The sequence below is a fragment of the Calonectris borealis genome, chromosome 4 (genome assembly GCF_964195595.1).
Source record: "Calonectris borealis chromosome 4, bCalBor7.hap1.2, whole genome shotgun sequence".
In the NCBI taxonomy this organism is placed as follows: Eukaryota; Metazoa; Chordata; class Aves; order Procellariiformes; family Procellariidae; genus Calonectris; species Calonectris borealis.
Genome location: NC_134315.1, coordinates 13,751,699 through 13,776,348, shown reverse-complemented (window position 1 = coordinate 13,776,348; position 24,650 = coordinate 13,751,699). Strand labels below are relative to the sequence as shown.

The following is a 24,650-nucleotide window of genomic DNA, read 5'->3' as shown; positions in this document are numbered from 1 at the left end:
TTAAGACTGGAAGCTCACTCTTCCAGGCATTTATTTTGTAACAATCATTTAATTTCATATTTTGTTATGTTTGACAACTCTCATGGGGAGCTAAACACTGCAGTTACAGAGAAAAATATGAAATAACTTTGAAAATGATAGATCAGATTCACTCGCAGCCTGATTCTGCTGAGCTCAGCAAGGAGGAAAGGCTGCCCAACATCTTTACCAGTGCAGACACTCCTAGAGGCTATCCTGACTTGCACTTGCTGGCAGAAGTCCCTAAAGGACCATCTGCCAGAAAGAACAGTGGGGGAGAAAAAAAATCATTCACGTGCACACTCAGGTACTGCCCAAGTCCTTCCCAATTCTCAAAAACTTCAAATAGTAGAAGCTACCACAAGCAAGATTTAAGACTTTAGTATGCCAACTTTACCTGCTGTGGAGTCCTCAATATAGAAGCACTTCACCAGAACAGACAAAGAGAGTCTCCATAAAAAGAGGAGGAGGAGAAAACTGAACAGATAAAAGAATTTATCTTTTATATTCAGCATATTATGATTACGGTCACAGAACCATGGTCAACATTACCAAGCACTATAGGTTAACTATACTGAAAAGATATGTCTACAAAAGGCTTATTGAGAAGGGGGGAGAGGGAAGGGGGGAGGGAAGTGTCAAATACACACAACAGATGTGTGCACACTAAGCTCATATCTTCAAAATTGCTGCTACAGGTCTATTTATTTAACTTATTACTACAGAAACGCACAACAATCCTAAAGCATTCAAAATAGGAGATGCATGGCAGAGCAGCCTATGTTTCAATAACAGAACATGCCGTTTCCCTCAATCAGATTTGAAAGAGGTAGATCAAAGAGAAAACATTTAAAATTAAATGCAAGACCTTATTCTAATTTGAGGAAAGCAAAAAAATGCATATATCGCAAATACATATATATTTTTTACATATATATATATATTGCAAAGTTAGACCTTCATTGGCTTAGCCTGTCCTGTTACGTGTACCCATTCCTACCCTCACAATTTTGTTTTTCTGTAAAATGCACCCTTGAAGGCATCAGCTTGTATAGAAGGGCAACAGCTGTTCTTTTCTGGGTCAGAGCTGATGCAGTACATACTGCCAGAGTTGTCTGTATATGATGCTTTCTCAAGAATAGTCATGAGACTCTTTTTTTTTCCCCTTCTTCCTTTGCTATTTCTACTGAAAGCATGGCTGTGCATGCTCCGGGCATGATTAGGATTTTCTGCCTCGATGGTACTGGCCAAGGAGGTAAGATGATTCTAAATAAGTACACCCTATAGTTTTACTATTACAGTCTCATCTTCCTTCCCCTTCCCACTATTCATCTCTGTCTCCATCCCACTATTCATCACTGTGCTGGTTTTGGCTGGGATAGAGTTAATTTTCTTCACAGTAGCTAGTATGGGGCTATGTTTTGGATTTGTGCTGGAAACAGTGTTGATAACACAGGGATGATTTTGTTACGGCTGAGCAGCGCTTACACAGAGCCAAGGACTTTTCTGCTCCTCACCCCACCCCACCAGTGAATAGGCTGGGGGTGCACAAGGAGTTGGGAGGGGACACAGCTGGGACAGCTGACCCCAACTGACCAAAGGGATATTCCATACCATATGACATCATGCTCAGCATATAAAGCTGGGGAAGAAGAAGGAAGGGGGGACGTTTGGGGTTATGGCGTTTTGTCTTCCCAAGTAACCGTTACGCGTGATGGAGCCCTGCTTTCCTGGAGGTGGCTGAACACCCGCCTGCCGATGGGAAGGAGTGAATGAATTCCTTGTTTTGCTTTGCTTGCATGCGTGGCTTTTGCTTTACCTGTTAAACTGTCTTTATCTCAACCCATGAGTTTTCTCACTTTTACTCTTCCAATTCTCTCCCCCATCCCCCCGGGGGAGTGAGCGCGCGGCTGTGTGGGGCTTAGTTGCTGGCTGGGGTTAAACCATGACAATCACATATTTTTAAGTGACATCTAACATTTAGATTATACTCAGTCTTAGACAGAGCACATGGAAATCTTCACTTAGCTGAAATTAGTAATACTGACTTCAGTGAAATGTTTGGTTTCATACCACAGTGCGCTCTGCCTTCTAGCACACACTGGATCCTGTAAAAAAGTGAGCAACAACAGTGTTTTTTCCCTATCAACAAATGTTCAGTTTAGATTTTAGATTTACTTGACTCACGGAAAGAAAGAAAAAGTCATACATTGCTGTCCAGATGAAGCACAGCATAACTGGTCACACGCTCTGTGCAGACGATGCAAAACAAGATCTCCTGTCGTACAACGAAAATTCTAACCTAAACTGTAAGCCCCAGTCAGGTAAGAAATAGATCTGCTCGTTGGCATTGTTTATAAATCTTTCCAGGATGGGAGAGGTGTTGGTTTTGTTTTACAGGGGCTTGGGTTTTGTTGATACCAATCACTCCTTCACTCCCATTTCCATGCGGTTCTACAGCTAGCTGCCTGAAACAGTAGTTCAGCTGTTTCTTTTGCCCATTGATACTACAAAACTGATCCTGTAAACAGAGAAGACTTTTTCTGTGTCTAACATTAAAACAGTAGCATTTTATTCATTCCTGTTCCTGTGAAAAGAAATCAATGGCTGGGGTCAATGCGTGGAACAGATCTCCACAACACAGCCTCATCTATAAGCAGAGTTTCAGTAGACAGACCCTATATAACCAAGCTAATAGTTAGCACAAGCAAAATAGTACAAATATTAAGGAAGAAAAATACCACAATGAGGGAAATACTAGAAAATAATAATCTCTATCAGTGTGAAACCAGCAGCACCGTGGACTGAAAAATTTTATTACTTGCAGGCAAGGCACAACTCAATTTCTCTTGCAGCTTCTTTTACCTTGTGTTCCTCAGAAGTTCAGCTCAAAGCCAGCACGAGATCTGCTCTGAACTTGTGTCAGATTCCTCTACAAGCTACAAGAAAACACACACTTGCACCACCCACAGCAACTGAGATTATTCCAAACAAGAAATCCCTATGCATTTACTATGAGGTTCAATGGTAGAGGTACCAAGTTCACAGGACACTTGGCATATTCACTGCACTGTCAGCTCTATAACTAGGACGGGTGAAGTACACAGGCCATAACATCACTCTTCCTCTCACAAGCATTTAGCTGACGGGGGGGGGGGGGGGGGGGGGGGGGGAGAAAGAAGATGCATCGGCATTAATCTAGCAGCAGCCCCCGCAAAGGGCCCCCAAAGGTCTTTCAGTGTCCTCTGCCCCATCAGGGACAGCACAAGCCACTGGGCAGGACTGGGGCAGGAGATTACCTTGAATCTATTTCTTCCAAACAGACCTTCAAACTATTCCCAACCACTCAGAACTGGACAGTCAAGCCTCAATTTAAAACAAACAAACAAAACCAACACCCTCCTTCCCCCTCCTCCCCCCCCCGCCCCCACCCCCAAAAAACACAACCAAAAAACCCCTTTAATTCAACTTCCCTTTCCACTTACATGAATTCTTTTGAATGTTTTTTCATAGTTCTGGAGGTTGCAGAATACTGTCCCATCATGTTCCCCCTGACATAAATAGGCAGCCTTCACTCCAGCACTCCTACAAAATTAAGCAAGCTAGCTCCGAGACTCCTTCCTCACAAAATTACAATGTTGGTGTAGACACTACTACTAAAAATATCTTGGGGTTCTCAATAAAACCCGTTATCCAGAATCAATGTTTTCATTTCAGAATTTCTCTCTATTGCTCCCATCCTTGAGAACAAACAGGACCTTGTTCTCCCAGCCTGGTCACAAATTGCCAGAATACATTGTATCATTCTCTTCTACTTAATTAGAAAAATAAGCTTTTTTTCTTATGACAAACCACAGGGCAATATAAACGTCACTATGTCATTCAGCACTCCACACATATCTCCACAGATAGGATCTGGTAGACAATGTTACAGAAAACTCTCTAAATTCCAGCCATCTTTGCCCTAAGATTCCAGCTAACATCTCGAATTTTTTTTGCCTGGAAGTTCAGATCAATTTCCTTAGAATTTAATCACTGTTTTTTTCATTACAGATAAATTTTAATCAATCCCTTGATTTTTATTAAAGTGCTTATTAAGATGCAACTGTCCTTTAAAAATGTTTAAGTTTTTTTTTTTCTGAAGCACATTCTTAAATATTTCAAACAAGAATACATTTCCTAATTTGCCTCATCTCCCTAGAAGAGCCTAAAGCATTTGATCAAGCAAAAGAAAGTCTACAAAAATCCACAGCTTCCTGGCACAACAGCCATTAAAGTGCAGGAGAAATTCTCTATCAATTCCAAATGTAGAGTAGATAAGCCTAAGAAAGAAACTGCAAACAGTATTTAAGAGCAAACAAAGCTTCCCTTTGCCTCAGAAAATCTCACAATTCTATGGTCTCAGTATTTATTCTGTTAACTTTTAATTTGCTGTACCTGCATACTAAAGCAGAAAAAACTCTACTGAAAATTTAGATTCCATCAACCTCGATACTCTTGAGCTGTTAGCTCTCCCTAGTCTTCCTAGGAATAGAAGAACGACAAAAACACTTTACGTGGGGTTTCGTGGCTGATCTGATAGTTTGACTTTTATGAAAGCTCAACTCATTTGTGAGTATTGTATTTGTGATGATGATAATCAGATGGCATTCTCATAAGGCCGCTGAAAGAAGATTTACATTCGGTATCACCTTTTCATTTTTGTCTGCATACCTCATCCTGTGTTTGCAGTATTTTGACTGTTAAACCGTTTTCAAGATCTGAGTTCAAATACTCTGCTACAAGATTAAAGGTGACACTCTCAAAAGCAATTTCAATGGGCCTCAATTTCCTAGGCACTCAAAAGAAAATAATTAAATGGGTGAAATTGTTGTTGTGGGATTTGATGGACTATTTGCTTGTTTGTTCCTTGCACAGAGACTGCTATAAATACATATTTCCTTATTATCTGCATTATCCAAAGTATCAGGCAGGGTTGGGTTTCTGTGTGCAAATAGAAAAATGCATTTCTTGCCCTGTAAGAATTCACAGCATCGGCAATGATCCTGCAAGGAGTTCCATGTGTGTCAACATCTGAACCTTTACAGATGCCATAGTAATGCTGCAAACTACTAGGAACTATTTAAACATATAAACAAGCATTTTTCATATGCACTGTTATACAGCTGTTGATTGATAATGATATCCTGGTCACTAATGACCTTGGCTGGACTAAAACTGCCAACCTAGAGATGAAGGGAGGGTAAAAACTTAGTCCTTCAGGAAACCTGGAGAGACAGGTAACAAATTCCTTCCTACAATCACAGTAATACTAAATGGTAACATGTTAAGAGCCTGTGATAACTACCTGGTAAATCTATGAAATCAGTTGCACAGCCTGGTATCTGAGCAATGAGTTTTCATTTCCAATAGCTTTGGTACTTTAGTCTCCCTTTTACTTACAGATGCCAGTGACGTAAAGTTTTGATTAGAAGGAATTTCCTTCTGCTGCATCTCAATCATTTATTTTTAGAAGTCCGGTGCTGACACATGAAACATTTCTAAGTGCATCAAATAAACGCTTCCTTTTGAACAATATAACATTATACAGTTCCTTCCAGATAATCACACATGGCCTGAGGGACTCCGTCCAAGCTGCAAACCTGCTACGGAAGCGCTTTTCAAGGGATACCTCCAGCAGACTGGGAATAAGCAAAGTCCCTTCTGGACCACAAACGCAGATCTATATTATCTTCACAGACAGACAGACAAAAAAGAAACAAATAATATTTTAGCATGGGGTTTTCCCAACTGTGACTGTGTATGGCCCACATATTATTCAATGTGAACCTAAAGAGTTGCTTATTCCTTGTTTGCAACCTCTGCCTCTGACATTTGACCTAAAATTCTGGATTTGTCCCTTAAACTCTGCTGTTATCTAGTGGTTGGTGAGAAAAAGGAGTTTGTGAATTGAGCCTGAAGCCTCAAACCAACTCACTGTAATTCAGGAAAGATATTTATATACCCGCTCCAAGGACTAGTTTAACTTTTCTCTGCTCCCAGTCCTTGGACATAACCAGCGAGGCTATACATTCACTAGGATAGCACTGGAGGTAAAGAAAGGGTGATAAAACTGAAGCTCTTAAGATAGGGATCTATAACTATGAACCTAATGCTGACGCCTTTTCTCGTGTGACCAGTCATAGTGGAATCAACAGAATTACTTACACAAGTTAGAACTCCAGAATCAACGTTATGAGCGTTATCCTGCTCTAGGATGTTCTGGGTAATACCTTGTTTTACAAGTACGCTCCTTTAAATCACCATTATTCAATGTAAATATACAGAAAAATCAGACTCTGTATTAATTAGAATTCACAGAAAGCATACGCAGAGACAGAAAGATGAATGCGGTATGAATAAAATACAGTGTGAAGAAAACGGTCTCTCTGACCATTCTTTTGTGTTTGTACTGACAATGATTTAACTGTATTTTTGTACTTGAATTTAAAATAAAGTCTATTATAAAAAAGGTTTAATTGTGATAAGGTATATAATTATCTTCAAAGGTTTACGTGGCATAGAGGTAGGTTTGAGCTGAAATTCTGGACTCAGTTCACACAGGTGTGGGAGGCCAACTCTTGACCTCTCTATGGCATTGTCAGCCGTAAGACAGTAAGAATCTACATTGCATTCAAAAGAACTGAAAAATCAGATCCACCTGATTTATTGGCACCATAAAAACATTAAGTAAGGTGACTTATTAGCAAATATGCCTAATATTATACTACCTAATGCCATGTATTGTCATGACAAGGATCCTCAAACTGTTCTTCACTTAAAATTAACTTATGGATCGGTCCGAAATTACTTCTCAACAGGAGTCTATCACTCATTTTAATTATGAGCCAAATCTTGTATCCCTTGCTACCCTGACAAAAAAAAAGAAGTTTTAGCTGTATATGGAATTAATACTATTCTGATTCATATCCTTCAGAGTAAAAAAAGCATGAAATCCCTTCAGGAAGTCTATTCTGGTTAGGAAAATTAACCCTTCTTATTCTAGATCTTGTGGAAACAGTCAGGAAAAATGCTAAATTTATACAATTATTGAATTGTACTACGTTCTCTTGTTATCACACCTGCTTACAAACAGCCATAGAAGCAGAGTTGAATAGACTTATGGGTCTCAACTACAAATGACAATCAAGTCGTTGCAAATCCTTCATACAGCATCTGAAGCTACAAAAGTAATTCACCATGACCTAACAGCCTTGCTAAGCCTTTGTTTCCATTTTCTCAATTGTATTTCTATATTTAAGAGATGTAAATTTGGCTGAAAACAGAATACTCCTCACTGTATTAGAACTACGTAGTACTTAAATAAATCCAGGAATATATATGAGAATTCATTTGCCAAACTTGTGAGCACTCGTTATTTTTGTTCTGAAAATTTGCATCAGTCGTATTAATTCCTCTCACAAAATTTATCAAGTACCTTCTGGTTTAAGATGACAACTACCTATTGTAACCGCAATACATACCCATTACTTTCATATAGTGTAGATTGTTGCATGTCTAACTTTAGATAGGAGGATTTAATTAATTGTAAAATAATCTAAAAAAGAACATTAGTTTACCAGCTTAATTGGTGTTAATATCTAAATTACATAGTAATTATGAAAAGAGAAAATGTTAAGATATGGCTTTACAACAGAAACCTAATAGTTCACTTAGATACTGGAAACGAACATTCACTTTCTTATCAATTTTTGGTGCGTTTCAAAGCATGCCTCCTGGTCTAGTGCTCTAAAGCTCCTCTTGCACACATGGCTGCCACCAGTAACTGCTTTTCTGTATCACATTTACAACCACACTGCATTCAGTTATTCGCATGCTACTTTGTAGACGTGTACATAAAGCATTGACAAAGTCTCTGAAAACAAAACAGTGCGAAAACAAAAAAATGCAAAGGTGCCATCCAACCACAAAGAAATATCAAAATGTGACAGCAGTCAAGCAGAATAATGCAACCTCAATGAATCCAGCCCACGCCGCTTTACGATACATAAAGTGATTATCTGTTAAAGACTGGTGGTTCATTCAAGACAAGGGGGCAGTCTCCGTCCAGCAGTCTGTCCTGCAAGAACCACTGCCTGGCAGCAATAACTGCATGGACAGAGACTCTTCCACCCACTCACCTCCAGAAGTGACCTCTTCAGAACTGGGTTGAGGAACATTGGCAGGACAATGTGGGGAAGCTTGCATTGCTGCCGCCCTTGCTATACCTGTCCTGTGGAGAAATAGAGGACTTAATTTCCAGGGCTGTCAGTCAGCACCTTCCACATTACAAGTGAAGGAAAAAGAAATGAATTTGACAATGCCTGCTTCAAGCGAGTACATTTTGGGGTGTGGTGAAGAACCCCCATTTTCTACTGAAGTGTTTGGGTTACTTTCACATCTTCCGTGGAGCTCCATTTGTCTGCCCGGCCAGCAAGCTGGATTCTTTGGTTCATGAGTTGATGCTGCTCTTGCCAGTTACCTATATAGTAAGCTGGGATATGGCCATTGAGAATCAACTTAACTAGACAGCCTAAATAAAATAAATAAGAAAATCATGTTTAAATTAATCTCTCAAATCTGATATGAACAAGTACTTGCCATTGGATAACTCTCTCCCTTCTACATCCCTTTCAAAATGGCAAATTTCTTAGTCTGCTCTTTACACATTTCCTTTACAGAAACCATTACCATATGAATTACCTAACAGAGAAGCAGTTCTTTTGCTTCTCCTGTCCCACCCATTCCATAGAGGCATTTTATTTTACTTCCACATTAATCTAAATAGGGTTACCACAAGAATCAATCCTAACAAAGATAACTTTTAAAGGAAAAAAGGACACTTTCCACTATCCTCATGGTTTCCAGCTAGGACGATGGTTTTCAGCCACCAGTTTTTAGTGTGACACATACAAATGATTTGTATATACCAAAGTGCAGTCCATTAGGGAGAAAGAGACAAATAAACCTCTATCTGAAATACGTGAATAAATCATTCTTTTGAGTGTGGTGATGAATGCAATGTTTTACAATTTCAAAACAATTCTCTAAAGCCTTACTAAAAAAAGGGTGTTTGCTTCCAAGAGTGATCTCTGTGTATCTTTCAGGAGTACCATAATGTTTTTTGTTGGAGGAAATGTCAAGTTTAGACACAGAGAATTGGAAGCTAATGACCAACCATTTTATTCTGGTAGGAATGTGCACTGAATACTGATGTTCACAGGCAGGAACAATTTCCAATAATTAATTGGAAACATATCAGCCTTCATTGTATTTGCTTAACTTTGGTCAACAGCAATGTTAATATTGCAAGTGAATTGAGAGACAAGACAAAGCCTATATGTGAGGTTTATATAGCATTCAGAACTGCTGAAAAGCATGGAAAGCAAGCCAAGAAAATGATGATTATAAAAATATGGCAGAGGAACTCTATTAGGGAAAAAAACCCCACACAAACCCAACTTTTACTATATCAATTACTTAAGCTCAATCTTTCAACTAGGTGTATGCTAAAGAGTAAATATAGGGGTAAATAGAATTGTTCTTATTTGGGCAAAACAGACTTCTGCATCACTCACTTCCTGAACAAAGATGCCAGACAGGACGTTTTCATAATTTTTATTTTTATGTTTTTATTTGTCACTGTATACTGCTTTTCTCTTCACAAAGTTCCCAGTTTCCAACATACTAACCACTTCAAAGCAACAAAACAGTTTGTCTCTTTGAATATCTACTACCTTGGACTATGATTATGGCTGTCCATGGGCTATGATTAAAAACAGACTTTGGCCAAGATATTTGGATGAGGTATCTCCAAAAGAAATAACAACAATTGGTCACATACATAATACCATATTTAATAAACCCAGTATTTAAATATAAGATACAGCAGATTGGCTCAAAGAAATAGGACAACGATTAATTCTTTCCTGAGCACTACAGATAGAAGTTCTGTTCACTTTCTAAGACAGTGATTATTCTAAGCGCTAACAGTAATTTTAGTAAATCTGCTCCCTTTCTTTATGTGACAAATACTAAGAGTATCAGAAAGAACCAAAATCATCATGGAACCCTGATGACCTTAGGTTTTACATACTGCCTAAATCCCTCTCAGAGTCACCAAAAAGCTGCCCCAAAAAGACCATGATACATAGATAATCTAGATATTACAGTAACAATGCACAGTATCACTGATACTTTTCTCTCCAGACAAAGAAAAGAACTCAAACACTTTGAATTGTTTGGGGGTAGTTTCTAATAATCCTTGGAAGGACTGGCATTAGTGGAAACAGGTTTCACCCAAAACCACAACTGTGAACGCCTTTACCCTCCCTCAAATGCAAACTGGTAAAAGCTAAAACTGGGAGGGAAAAAAAAAAAGCTACAACTGAAAGCAAGAGCTGAAAAAGTCAGTGTGGATTTTTGTTTGTTCGCTTTGGTAATCTACAAAAACATCAAATTCCAAGCATTTCACACGTTGAGGGTAACCTACATTTATTTCAAAAACAAGTCTTAAGCGTTCAAAACCAGCATCTTATGCATTAAACGCTTCAAAGAGCCTTTCCTTTGCTGACATCCTCCTGATTTTCTCCCCACAAGTTAACTATTGTTCTTAAACCTCCCCTACAGTCTATGTTGACCTATGTATCCCAAGCACTTCAAGAGGCACTTTAACCATATGAGATATTTCTAAAAGGTAGGATCACTTTTACTGTCCGGGAGAGTAGTTCATGGAATAAAAAAGAAAACAATTTTGCCACAGGAGAAAGATATACGTTCCAGAGATTGGTCCGATTCAAACAGAAAGCTCTTCCATGACAGAAAGCACATGCTATTTTTAGGATGAACTCATATCCTGGCACCATATCGAAGCTAGAATATCCCTTCTTCTTCCTTGTTTAAATTTTGGGTAGAATCTATTGTGTACATAAGGACTGTAACATAGCTCCTGGACTTAGTTCTCAGATCCACCAGAAATTTTCCTGTGAGTCCTATGGAAATCACAGTTTTTTCTACAGTTCATTTTCCCTTTGAGAAATGAAGAAAACTTACCTTTCTGTCTCCATGACTAGAAAAAGAAATGGTGAGAAGTCCATTGTGTGGACCTTTAGATGAATGAATCCAGCAAATGGCTGCAGCAGTGGATTCCTCATCTCCATTCTTCACCCAGTGACAATATTCAGGTGGTGCTTGAACACAACCTTTCCCGTTTCCTGCATGTGTGCGAGGACAGCACCACTGTGGATTGTAGTCCCACCTGGGTCTCCCCAACCAATATATAGCTGGTGAACTAAAATGAGCCTGACAATTTGTACCTACAGCTGAATCATGTTAGCCATCACTGCTAGGGAGCCCATACTTATGTTCCAGCATCCAGAAATGATGTTATTAGTACCTGAACTTTAATGGATAGTCTCCACAGAAAAAGGAATAACGACAGTTTCAATATACTATATGCTATAGCTTTGCTAAGAACCTATGACTTTTTTACACAAGCTAAAAAGAATATTGATTTCTTTCAAGTCCACTGCACACTAAATGCAATTCCCACTGTTGCTATTTGAGGTATTAGATAAAAATGCCATCTTTCTCACTAAGAAAAGAATCAACGAGTCTTTCATAAAGCAGAAATGTCTAAAGCTCTTTGGTATATTTTAAACAATGAGCTGGATGTAGCCAAAAACTTACATTGATTCGTGAAAAAATATACAGAAAATTCACTTTGGTACCATCCGAGCTTAGTGTATATTCACTGTGCACTGTGGACAGCAAGACATTGCCAATCCAAAAACATCCATAGTGATATAACTAACAATACAAACTCAGTGCTTCACCTCTCAGTTACAAACTAAGGGAGACAAGAAATGGCTGTAAAGCACAAAAAAATGCCATCTGTGAGAATCTAGATGGACCCTGAGAAACTTCAGGAAGCTCAACAAGAAGTAGTGCAAAATTCTGCGTTTGGGGCAGAAGAGCTCCACACATCTGGCTGGAAAGCAGCTGGCAACGTAGCAGCTCGGCTGGGAAGGACCTGGGGTCATCTTGGATGCTAGGCTGAATATGAGCCAACAGTGGGCTCACACCAGCAAACCACGTGCTGGGCTAACGCTAGAAGAATGTGGCCAGCAGAAGGAGGGAAATCACCCTCTGCTCATCACTGATGAGGCTACACTTCGAACACTGTGTCCAGCTTCTCATCCCCCCCAGCTGAAGTGGAGAAATTGGACAAAATCCAGTGAAGTCCTAAGCACTTACCAAGTTGGTCAGGTCCTTAGGACATTTGCAGATTGAGGGAGCTGGACTTGTTTAACCTGGTGAAGAGAAGGCTAAGGGCAATTTAATAGCAGTTTACAACTACTTGGCGGGGATTACAGAGACAATGGAGCCAAACACTTGTTGGTAGTGGTGCATGATGTTGTAAGGTCAAAAGCAACTGAGTGGCAGCTTGGGCAGTTCAGACTGGCTACTTAGAAAGGCTTTTTCTCTAGGAGGGTAGTGCAGAACTGGAAAGGTTATCCACAGGGGTTGTGGCATCCCCATCCTTGGAGGTTTTTAAGACCCAGCTATACAAATCCACAGCTGACTTGATCTATAGTTTTGGCAAGATCGTGCTTCCCGTGGGACATTGGACTACAGACTTGCAGAGGCCCTGTCCCACATACACCGTTTCTATACTTCTACAAAATGCCAGTTTATGAGACGTAAAACTCTCTGGTGTTCTGTAGAACAAAATCCCTTTGCTAAGCCTCCACTCCTTGCTTGTTTGCCATGGTATTTTCAGAGAGATGATCTGACAAGCTTTGAGTGTCCAACACAATGTGAGATTCTACAGCAACACGGTTAAGCAAACAAACGCCTTTCCAAAGGGCTGGATCACTGTGCCCCATTCTTTCACTAACAACCCAAACAAAGCATAAAGACACAACATTTGCACCGAGAAGTGTGCTTCAGAGCGGTGACTCATCTCTTCGCTACAGCTTACTGGATTTGACCACAAGAGGTTGATACACTCCCAGAAGTGACTGAAAGGTTATGATAAAGTTAACCACAAATTTTAAGACTGACCAATTGAAGAAGAGCAACGAAGATGGTGAAGGGTCTAGAGAGCAAATCTTACGAGGAGCGGCTGAGGGAACTGGGGTTGTTTAGTCTGGAGAAGAGGAGGCTGAGGGGAGACCTTATCACTCTCTACAACTACCTGAAAGGAGGTTGTAGCGAGGTGGGTGTCAGTCTCTTTTCCCAAGTAACTAGCGATAGGACGAGAGGAAATGGCCTCAAGTTGCGCCAAGGGAGGTTTAGATTGGATATTAGGAAAAATTTCTTCACCGAAAGGGTTGTCAAGCATTGGAACAGGCTGCCCAGGGAAGTGGTTGAGTCACCATCCCTGGAGGTCTTTAAAAGACAACTAGACATGGCACTTAGGGACATGGTTTAGTGGGACTTGGCAGTACTAGGTTAATGGTTGGACTTGATGATCTTAAAGGTCTTTTCCAACCTAAACAATTCTATGATTTTAAGTGACTAATTCTGCATTTGGCACAACATTTTTCGTTCCAACTATGCAACTGTGCTAATTCTTCAGCCATGGTCTATTCCTTGATAGTGGGTTAATCTTTGGGGTAATGCCTCAACCAAAGCACTCTGGAATGCTAACAGTAATCACTGACTACAGGGAGACTCCTCATCAGCTTAAGATTAAGTATTTACCTAAATGTTCTGCACATAGCTCAAAAAAACCACTGTGTCATTATGATACTACCACAATTAAGAACTTTTTGGAAGCTGTAAAAGCATAATTTAGGGGGACGATATGAACCTAACAAACAAGCACAAACCCAGAAGTACCTGAATGGGCAGATCAAGGGGAATAATTACTGTTTTGTTAAGATATGTACATTTTTTATAGTTCTAGTAGAGATAACCCTGAAAAATATCTGTAACAAGGAAATTTATTTAAGGGCTGAAACCATGTTACTGACATTCATGAAATATCCCGTAATTTTTTTCAGAGAGATTTAATTATACCTTTCGTGCTACTCATCCATTGAAAGATCTTCTGGTTAGCGTTAATTTGAATTCTATTGCAACATAAATTAATACAACTTAGACACATTTATCAGCCCTTTAAATAACAAACTGATAATGTGTCCAGGCAGTATATTCTTGAAAAGAAGAAAAAGACATACAATTAAAACCTGAACTACAATTACTTTGCATTTCAGAAAGTTAAAAAGTAGCCTGAAGCAACATTACCTCAAAGAGAAAATGTGGACAGTAGCTTTGCTTCAAGCAAACACATAAGAGTATTTAAAAGAAAACAATAAGCAGCAAGGGTAAATCATATAGAAGGCATAGGCAAAAAGGTCAAAGAAAAAGAAATGGGTTTGTACCCATTTGTTATTATAAATTTGAATACATTAAGCTCCTAAGGAAACTTGCAAAGACAGTATTAAGGTCACAGTATTCTACAGGATAATTTTAATAGTACCCTAATTTATATCATGCATGAGAATTTCCAAGTAGATTTCCTAACCCATTAGGCAAAGAAACAAAATGATAATTCTAAATGGTTATAGTAACTACGGAAAATCTGTTCTTTTGGCTAAAGAATAAATTCTTGATAGGCTAAACATACAGTTTGCTGGTGAACAGGAATGGAGTAAACCCTCAGAAAACTAACACCTTTAACAAACCCACATAATTCCAGCTCCCAGCATTTTTTTCTTGTGAAACTGCAGAATGTACTTATGTTTCCTGACAGTATGTAGAAAAATCTAAGCTTTGTATAATCTAAGATTTCTGAATACAGTAAAGTTAGGCCAAATTTCCACCTTTATGTATTTTTGTCCTAAAAAAGAAAAGCATTAATGGTATTGAATCTCTGAAGATTCAGCACACGGAGATTCCCAGAAAGGTTTTTGGTAAGCTATTACTTTATGCATTCTTGCACTGAGTCAGATAAACTCTTCAAAAAAACCTCTTGCAGTACCAGGGGTTATATACTACATCTCCACAACGTATATAATGTAGTACTAAAGACAAAAGTAACTAAGGTAACTGTACAAAGTAATTAGAAAAAATAGATATAGAGATTAAAATCAGGACTCTCAAAGCACAAACAAAATATGTGGTTTGTATATACAGACATATATTTTTATGGACTTACAATACATACATAGAATAAAGCTATGCAAAGCCATGCACCCTGATCCAATCCCACTGGAGCCAGTGGCAGGTTCTTAATAGACTTCATTGGATACTAAATCATAATTACACAAACACTGTAACAACCTGTCAGGATTTTAAAGAAGAAATTGTTGCTGTTTGATGGAAAGGCGGATCTTAGTGTCCTAACAAAAATAAGTAGTGCATTTCAGTTTTTTAAAAACCTACTGGAGTAGAAAAAATAAAACTGAATTAAAAAAAAAGATCTTCATACAGTAAACTTAAAAAAGGAAACACCACTATCTTCTCCCTTATGATAATAAGGTAAAATCCTGACCCCATTCTTCAGACAAGTCTGTTGATACTAACCTATTTAACTAGGACTTTACCCAGGAAGCCCGCCAGGCCTCCTTCCAAAGTCAGAAATTCCTTTTCAGTAGAACAGTGCAGAAGTAGGGACTCTTGAAATTTCAGAACGACCCTCCCCTTGCACCTGAGGGTCATACACAGATTAATCAATCACTCCAGTATGATTTTGAGTCACACCTGTGTCCTTTACTGACAGTAAAAGAACGGTACTGAGTGGCAATCCCAGGTCTTGCACTCGCAAGCGTCAATGGATACAAGTACAGAGAGCAGAAAGAACTTGGCAAAGAGTGCCAAATGAGTTATGGTTTTGGCTGGATTTCCATTTTTTCCAATAAAGATTTCTCGAGCTTGAAGAGCAGCAAGTATTGCAGATAAAAGCCAAGTATCACTACAATCAAGTCAAGCAGCAAATGGGAAGAGGAAAATTGTAGTCAAGAAAGGAATGACTATATTTCCGCCTCCTTATTTCTCTCCCCAGCACTGCTTGGATCTACATATTCCTGATTTCTCCAAAGTCTGAGCAGGGAGTACTACTTCCAGAGAGAGACATGTTGAGAATTTAAAGCTTTGGGGCCCTGCTTGAACAGAGATGGAACAGTTGCCTTCTGGCAGGAATTAAAGCTGGTATGGAAATTTCACAAAAGGAATTAAAAGATGGTCTGGAAAGTGGCCAAAAGGAGATCAAAGGAACTTTAGCAGCATGAAGACACATACCAGAAGTACATGAAAGGGGACTTCAAGGGGGACCATTAGGTTTAAGAAAGTATCTGTTGCCTGGGTAGAAGGCTGTGTAAACCAGGGGAAAATGTATATTATTCTTGTGAAATATTTAGTCCCAAAATATCCATACTTTCTTGTATAATTTCCAGTCTTGACCACATGTCAGACATCTAGAAGAACAGATGCACTTTAGATTCAATCCAAATTTTGAACTATAAGAACTGATCAGCATATCCTTCTTTCTCTCTTTCAAGTGTGGTATGTTACTGGATTTGAGATTCAGATTCTGGAAAATGCCAGCTATCTGTGAGTTAAAACATATTAAACACAAAGAAACTATAGCTCATGTCTTATGTGACATTTATTGTGATAAATATATGATATAGGCATGAGTATTTATGATGGTAAACTGAGACTTTCCAAAAAACACTGGTATGCTGGAATTCACCTCAACTAGAAACAGTGACAGAAGAAAGACATTTGGGAAGATTATATAGGGTACAGGCAGACCTAGATAGCTTCAAATTAGCTGAAGACCCTAGTAGGCTTGGTTGCTGCTAATAGACCAACCATGGCAGCACAGAGCTCATTATTTAACTCTGCTTTTTTGTAACTTCATTAGAGACTTAATCTTTAGAAGTAGTATTAAGGGTAAAAAATGTGATTGTTCTGTTTCCAATGTTGTCACACAAAGGGCTGGTAGCAGCAGCAATTCAGGGGTGCATTGAGAGGCTGGCGTACTCACCACCACCGTGATACACTGCAAGCGGGAAAAGGAGCAGCAAATGAAGCACAGACAGAATCTGCATGCTTATCCACATATTTACTGGACTTCCAAAGCACTTCTGTTTTAATATTAACTTCTGCTTTTAGTTTGTCTGCAGTGCAGAAAGACTCTCCTCTCTGAAACATAAGCTAATAAAACTTTAGAAATCATTCTCTTCTCCTCTCTTTTTATACAGAGAAAGAGCATACAGAGGGGGAGGCCAGAACATGTCTTCACTGAGACTCTCACAGAATTGCAGGAACAAGCTGGCCTCAGAACAATCAGTTATTTTACAGAAACATGACATCAAAAGTGGACAGTTTTTAAAGCCGCTAGCTTCAAAAGAAGCAATGCCCCATCCATGGATATGATCTGGGTAGCCCCAGAGTTGAAAAGGGGAGCTCTGGCAATTCTGAATTGGATAAAAGCTTCAGGGAACTGTTGGGTTATTGCTTCTAAGAGTTATTAGGATGAACAGGTGCTTTGCCTCATCTCTGTTTCTGCCCACGTGCTACTATTGCACTCTGTCAATAAACTCTGTTCATCCTTCCATCAGTAAAAGCAGTTTTTGAAAAATAAAATGAAAACACTTACAAGAAAATCTTCCTGTGCTCCAGCAGAAGGTTTCTCACAGAACAAGGAACAGAAAAAACAATGACTCTTTACGTAAATGCATGAGAACCACCACTCAAAAGCTAAAGCACAAATGCCTTGTCCAGGATGAGCAAACCGGTGGAGTTACTATTTTTAGGTGAAACAACTGTGCTCAAGTTTGCTAGAACTGTTTGCTAGAACTTCTAGCAGCAGGTTCCACTCATGATGGCAAGTCCTTGTTAAAATGTTTAGGTATGTCTTGTAGTCAAATGTAGTCAAATCTTATCTAGCTACCTTTTATTTATTTTGCATGTGGATATTAGCACTATTTAACTAATAGATCTTGCCTTGCAAACTCCTGCAGGGTTTCACTTATACAATAAAACTCAAATTTTGGAGTCACAATTTCTGGACTGTATTGCAAAACTGCAAAAGGCAAAGAATAGGAGCACTTACATTGTTCAGTTTTGAAAACAGACTCTGATAAGTTCCTTTATTCCTCCTCAAGCTCAATTATTTGGATTCTATTATTGTGATAGAGCATATATTTTAGGCATCCTCAGTTAACAACTTGTTAATTCAAGTACTGACCCCATTAACCTATGATACAGATCTTTCAAAGAATGTAAAACTGCATAAGTTATTCTAAGTCTGTCAAGCTGCAGAATGAAACATTTTAGAAATGGTAGCTGACAGATAAATACATTAGAAAAATCAGATTTAAAGCCAGTCAAAATGGTTAGTGGTAGCTCTAAAGTTAAAAGCATTTTTAATATAGAAATTTACATTTTAAATCTTGGCAAAATTCAGATAAGGTTTTCTATTTAGTCTTAAAATTTCAAAAGTGTTTGGAGTTATTGGATGCATTACTGTCTTGGACAATGAAGATCCATGAATGTATATGCTCATATGCACAAACAAATTCATGAATGGAGATTTCTGCATCAGAGGTGACTTAGCAAGAGGGACATGAAGAGCTTAGAAATATTTGCAACATTTCAGGAAAGGCAACTCTGACAAACTGGATTATTTTTTAAAGAAAACTGTGTAAATTCAATTGCTAGCAATAATATGCCAGCCATAACGACTGAATTCAGTCATTAAAATGTAAAATAAAGGAATAGCTTCCTGTGCTTGCTTCAATATAACTACATCTTTCAGGTCTCATCTGTAATAACCAGGCTGACGTTTGCTCTGTGGAGTCCGAATCGCTAATTCCTCCGATTTACACCAACCTCTTGGCTTTCAGGAACAAAAACCGTTTTCTGCCTAAATATATTTACACTTAACAATCAGAAATGAATCCCTCTGCAAACAATTCTCTACGTTGGCAATCATGTTTGTTAGTAATTATTTATAGTACAGAAGCATCAAAGCTTTACGCTTTCAGATTTAACATTACTACTATTACTACCATTTCCCAAGTACATCCAGGATAACTGTCAAACATTTTTCCAATATACTTATAGCTCGTATTTCCCCCTTTCCTTCCACTGTGCATAAATATTACAAAAGCCTTATAAAAAGGTTGTTTTGAAGAAGCATTACAGTAAGCATCACTGCTATATAAGTTTTTACAACACTGACCAAAACATTAACGCTTCTTCTGGTGCACATTTAACAGTTTGCATGGAGCAGCGATGGGACCCTGATGACGGACGGCAACTTTGCACCTGCAGAATTCAGCACTGCTCACAGCAACCTGTGCTCTCAGGAGCAGGCAGGTGTGGTGTTTCCCTCTCTGCTAGCAAGGGACAAATAGCAAAGGACTAAAACCAGGACAAGTTTGCTGGCATTTTCTGAAGAAGCTAGACTCTTACGTTGGTGGGTAACCAGTGCCCCTTTCACTTTGGTCTCCTCTCTGCTGATACTCCTCCTGCGATGGAACAAGCTCCAACAGCAGCAGAGAAGGAAGGGTGGGCAGCCCGGGCTACAGCTTCCTCTGGAGAACGGATTATTTGCTGCCAATAACTGCATCCACAAGCAGTTTCAAACCAAACCCCAAATTTAAAATATCTTGAAATTAATTTGAAGGTATGCAAAAGTAAAAGAAACATTCTCAGTATTTCAACTTAACTGAAAAACTGGGAAAGATCAACACAACAAACAACTGTTTGTTTATACTCCATATAAATCATACTCTGCAGTAATTTCAGCAGGACAGTTCCAAGTTTAAGGAACTAAAAACCTTCATTTGGACATAGTGTAAACTCTTGCAGGTAGTCAATCTTAAAGTTTTAATGTAATTGGTTGATTTGCAATATCATTACTGCTAAAAGATGCAACTTATTTGTTTTTAATCTAGCACCTTTGTAACGTTTACACGGTGTCATAAAAGGCCTCTACTCTATATGACCCATTTTCCTGAACTGCAAGCGGAAGCACAGAAATAAAATCCATGCCCAAGTAATCCATTTTTCAGAAAACTGCAGCTTATCACCACCACCGGGGAAGATCAGAAACGCAAGGACACTGCTTCTCATACTCATAGTATAAGGAAAGCTTCGCTCCAGCCACAGACCAAGTCTCACTTCTCTGTTCAGCAAACACTGACATACATAGACCAAAATAGTCTGTGAATTGTAAGGGGACTTGAAAGACATACAGCGCCCTACATACAAGCCCTTACTGTCCCATCTCCCAATGCTGAAACTTCTACATAGCCATACTAATATTTCCAGATTCACATTTCAAGCATAGCAAGTGGAAGGAAGACAGACACACCAGAAAACACACTAGCAGTCATCCTCAAGACTTCTGTGAGTGTAACATACATAAAAAAGCACGAGTGCACACACCACACACAAAATCATACTCACATTGCACCCGAGCAATGAGAAGCACCACCATCCATATGACCATTACTTGACTCTTAGCATCAGGTGTTCCAGGAATTTCTGTAAGACATCTAATAATTCACAGCTACCTATTTCAAAGACACTGCATATGTGAATTCTGCTTTGAGCTTCACTGCAGATTAGAAAGAATATACTTGACCTGAATCTTCCTTTCAAAAGAAGACTACAGAATACACATCTAACTTCACCTTGTACTGGTTATTCCCATATCACAGATCTGCATACAGAAATGAAAGAGATCAAATCAAGCAGGGTGTCAAAATTAACATGTAACATCACAAGAGTCTTGTGTGCTACCTTGGCAGCCAATTTTGCCCTGCATTTACCAGTCCACTGTGCCTATTTGTTTAATTTTACTAATCAATTATTATTACTGAATTTATTAGTTAAATTTTTCTTTTTATCATATCACAATGTAGAAATAAATTCTATCAGAAATCACTTATGAATCAGAGCCTGATTTACAGCTATATATTTGAAAACCCTGGAAAGATTTGTCAAAGATCTTGTGCTAAGTTCTATCATAAATTGAAACCTCTCAAAGTTAAGAAAACATGAGGTTGCATTGACTGGATAAAAGTTTAGAAATAAATTATTGAAAATTGGTGACCAGCTCACTGTTTGAGAACTATTTTTGTTCTATTTGAAATACTCATTTAAAGTCTTAGATTAGGGAGAAATAATATGGGTCCATTAAAAACACAGAAAAGGAAATAAGCAATCATTTATTTTTAACTGAACACTGGTGATCTTTACTTTTTGCTAGAAACTGGCCTAACAGGCAGAGCATGCTATGGCTGTCTTTAATGCAATCAGTACTATCACAGTGCAGCACTGACCTCAGAATTTATGCAAAAGGTGTTATTTTGCACAATCATCGACCACTTGCAATGCCTGGGTCACCTGAACAACAAAAGCAGTACCATCAGGAAGAATTAAGGTGACAATTAATTAAGCTCTATTCAGACTTGAGTTGAACTGGAACTAGAGGATAATAAACCAACTCCAAGTCCTTTACTTTCTTCTGTACGCTGTTCCTAAGTAAAACACACACAAATGTCATTATATTACACACAGATGTTTCCATCTTCTTTTCTTTTTTAAACAGATGAATCAGTAAATATGAAAGGAAAAGCACTGCTATATTTAACAATACAGATCCCAAACCCCTGTCATATTAATAATTTACAGAAGTCACTGAACTGCATGATGTGTTGTGCTGAAAGATTTTATTAGGAATTGAGTCTCTTAACGCACATTTTTATTACTTGTATTTGCACTGGCAAAATACAGTTTGCTCTCATTTGCATTTAAGCAATAAAAATAACAGGTACAATAGTTTTTCAGTAAGGAAACGTTCCTGAGAAAAGGAACTCTCTTACCACATATAAGGCTGCTTTGCTAGGTGGGTTTTTTGTTCTTGGTAAAAAATTGGGGAACTTTCATCAGGAACCAATAATACAGACCACCTTCATTACTAAAGTCAAGCTTAATCTAAGAACTACAGAAATAGTTGATGAAGAAAGGGCCTCAATATGGCTAGAAGTGCATTTAAAACCCTTTCTTGTTTAAAAACAAAAATCCCCATAATAATTTTCTCTGTTTTTCTGAGATAATTACCTATTCTACCATCCTTTCCCTGGCCAAAACAACTACACTGATATTAGCCAGCAAATACCTTGTCTTCTCTTAGCATATACTCCTCTATAGAAAGCCTTACTACAGTGGGAAACAAACTGTGGAAGGAAAGTCTCAAAGATCCAGAAACTAGTAATGATGTAGTCACACAATGTAAGCAGTAACGATTGATTACCTTCACCTGTAATAAAAGATACTCCGTTCTTTTTCTATTACAAAATATTCAGTGTTATTGTATTGTGTTTCACATTTTAAACTGATGTAAGAACCACATCTATTATGCTTGAAACTCACCATTTAAATATATGATACATTGCTGAAATGTCTGAGGTCTATCTACACAGAAAACAAAATATATTGCAAAGTATGGTTTTCTTTCCATAATGATGCATATGCTAAATAAACTGCTCCTGCAGTGAATGATGACACTGACTCTACCTGCACGGTGTTGTTTAGTTTTACATTATTCAATGCTTTTGAATTGTCAGTTTCAATTAGAAAGAAATCTGGCACAGAGAGCGAGCTTGCACAGATCACATTTTATGCCTGCATTTTACCTTACACATACACTGTACTGTTGACCTCCTGAACTTCCATTTTTAAGGTCTGTAGGTAGCTAAATCTATTACATATAGTAGTTATGTAGTTAAATATACTATAGACATTTCTATTTATAACGTTTCTAGTCCATATTTGTCTATATATCATAAACTGCATAAACTGCATATAGGCTAAATTGCTGAAACTAACTGGTCTTCTGTGCCACTCAGACACTGCTGACACCTAAGAAAAGCCCCAGATTGGTACAACCAGGTTCTTTCACAGCTCCGCGTACTCACTGTCATGGAAGCAGCTTGGCTTGTTTATCATGTAGCTAATATTCTAGATGGTTCTTTCCTTTTGTTAATACATCTTACTCACCTCTTTAGGATCTCTAACACTACACAGCAACTATATATAGTTTTTATTTAGTAACTGAGTGGGAGATCATCTGTTGATTATATATGCATGCAAAGAGAGCCAAGGTTGCCATCGGTCCCTGAAACCCACCAAAACCAGCACTCGAGCATTAGAGATTTATGCCTTTGCAAATAAGGAAGATTGCAACCCAGTTTAATCACACTTGGTAACATTTTACAGGGTACATGTGACACTGGTGAATAATTGTCATGTGGAGGCATGACATTAATTGGAGATCCAAACCACGTTAACTCTATGCCTTTTAAGCATGTCCTGCAGCTCAGAGTGGCTTGAAGTGCTCTCTTAGAAGGATCTAACAGTCAGTTGTTAAACTAACCTCTTCCTTGAAGAGGCATGTCTTTTGAGGAGGCAGTAACAAGTTAACACTAACATGTCCCTGCTCTCTGGGAATGCTGGGAACAGCAAATCAAGAAACTCCAAAGTCCCCATCTAGGGTCAGAACTGTCCTAATCCTACTACTGATGATGATTTCTTCAGAAAGCAGATTTGGCAAGTAAAATAGAGATGATGATATCATGAGTACCTAACAGATGTCATATGAAAATTATATCTGTGGAGTACTTTGAATGTGTAGCTGGTACTGTATAGTGACAAGCGTTGTTGACAGTGTAATTCACTTTGGCTAAATCTATATTGCTTTTCCCAGGCTTGCCTGAACAAATTGCTGTCCCATGTTGCCCACACTGGACGTTGCCTTAAATGTCTGTGCCACGCTGATCCAAGCTTCGGGTAGTACCAATGTTTGATTTTTCTGCATGCTGAGCCACGTAACCAGCTGCAGGCTTGAGCGGGTGAGCAAACGGTTCAGCCTCAGTGCAAGCCAGCCTGACAGCTGTGCTCTAGCCCTGCCTCCATGGCTTCTCCCAACTAAGCTGCATGAATAAAGATTACAAAGTCAGCAACGTCACTTGGATGGAATAAACCTTATTAATCAAAATCTTCAAAGCTACCCACAACATTCATCTGAATAGCATTGTGAATGAAAGAAGAACCAAATCCGTGCACAAAAAGACGTAACTATATCCTGTTTAACAAGGGGCAAAGTTATGCTTTAACAAGGTTTATCTCTGTTCATACTTGGCTTGAGGAAAAAAATAAGTAACACAAGTGACTAGAATAAGAATAAGCAATAATTTCTAGGGTCATTCTAAAATTGTTTCTAAATGGGTTTTGTAAAAACATAAAAGTCATCAATATTCACAACATAAATCCTGAATTGCTGGCAGTTAAGAGAGGAAGAGTTACCTCTTGCACTTTTCTTAACAAGCTTCTTACCAGCCATTCTCAGAAATAAGTGAACAGACTAGATGGATGGTGAGCCTGAGCCAGTAGAGCAGTACCTGTTCGCTATATTCAGCCAATACTCTCAGGTAGTCAGCTCTTATTCAAATTATATTTGAGATGTTTATGAAAGACAAGTTTATAAATAAATTTCTTGGCAGATGAAAATGGATCATTTCCCTTAACTTTGATTAATGAAGAACAGACATACTAATTTCTTT

At 38.5% G+C, this 24,650-nt stretch overlaps 1 protein-coding gene across 4 annotated transcripts in view; it reads right to left on the bottom strand.

Moving 5' to 3' along the window:
- PPP2R2C (protein phosphatase 2 regulatory subunit Bgamma) overlaps positions 1–24,650 on the bottom strand; it is a 208,659-nt gene that overhangs the window by 115,723 nt on the left and 68,286 nt on the right. Inside the window, exon 2 of one of the 4 annotated variants that reach the window (XM_075148677.1) lies at positions 8,199–8,290. The exons of 2 other annotated variants lie outside the window; for them this stretch is intronic. In XM_075148677.1, coding sequence (XP_075004778.1) covers positions 8,199–8,265 — 67 coding nt within the window. In that variant the 5' untranslated portion in view covers positions 8,266–8,290. The remainder of the gene's footprint in view (positions 1–8,198; positions 8,291–24,650) is intronic. One more of the 4 variants, XM_075148679.1, reaches the window with a different exon arrangement.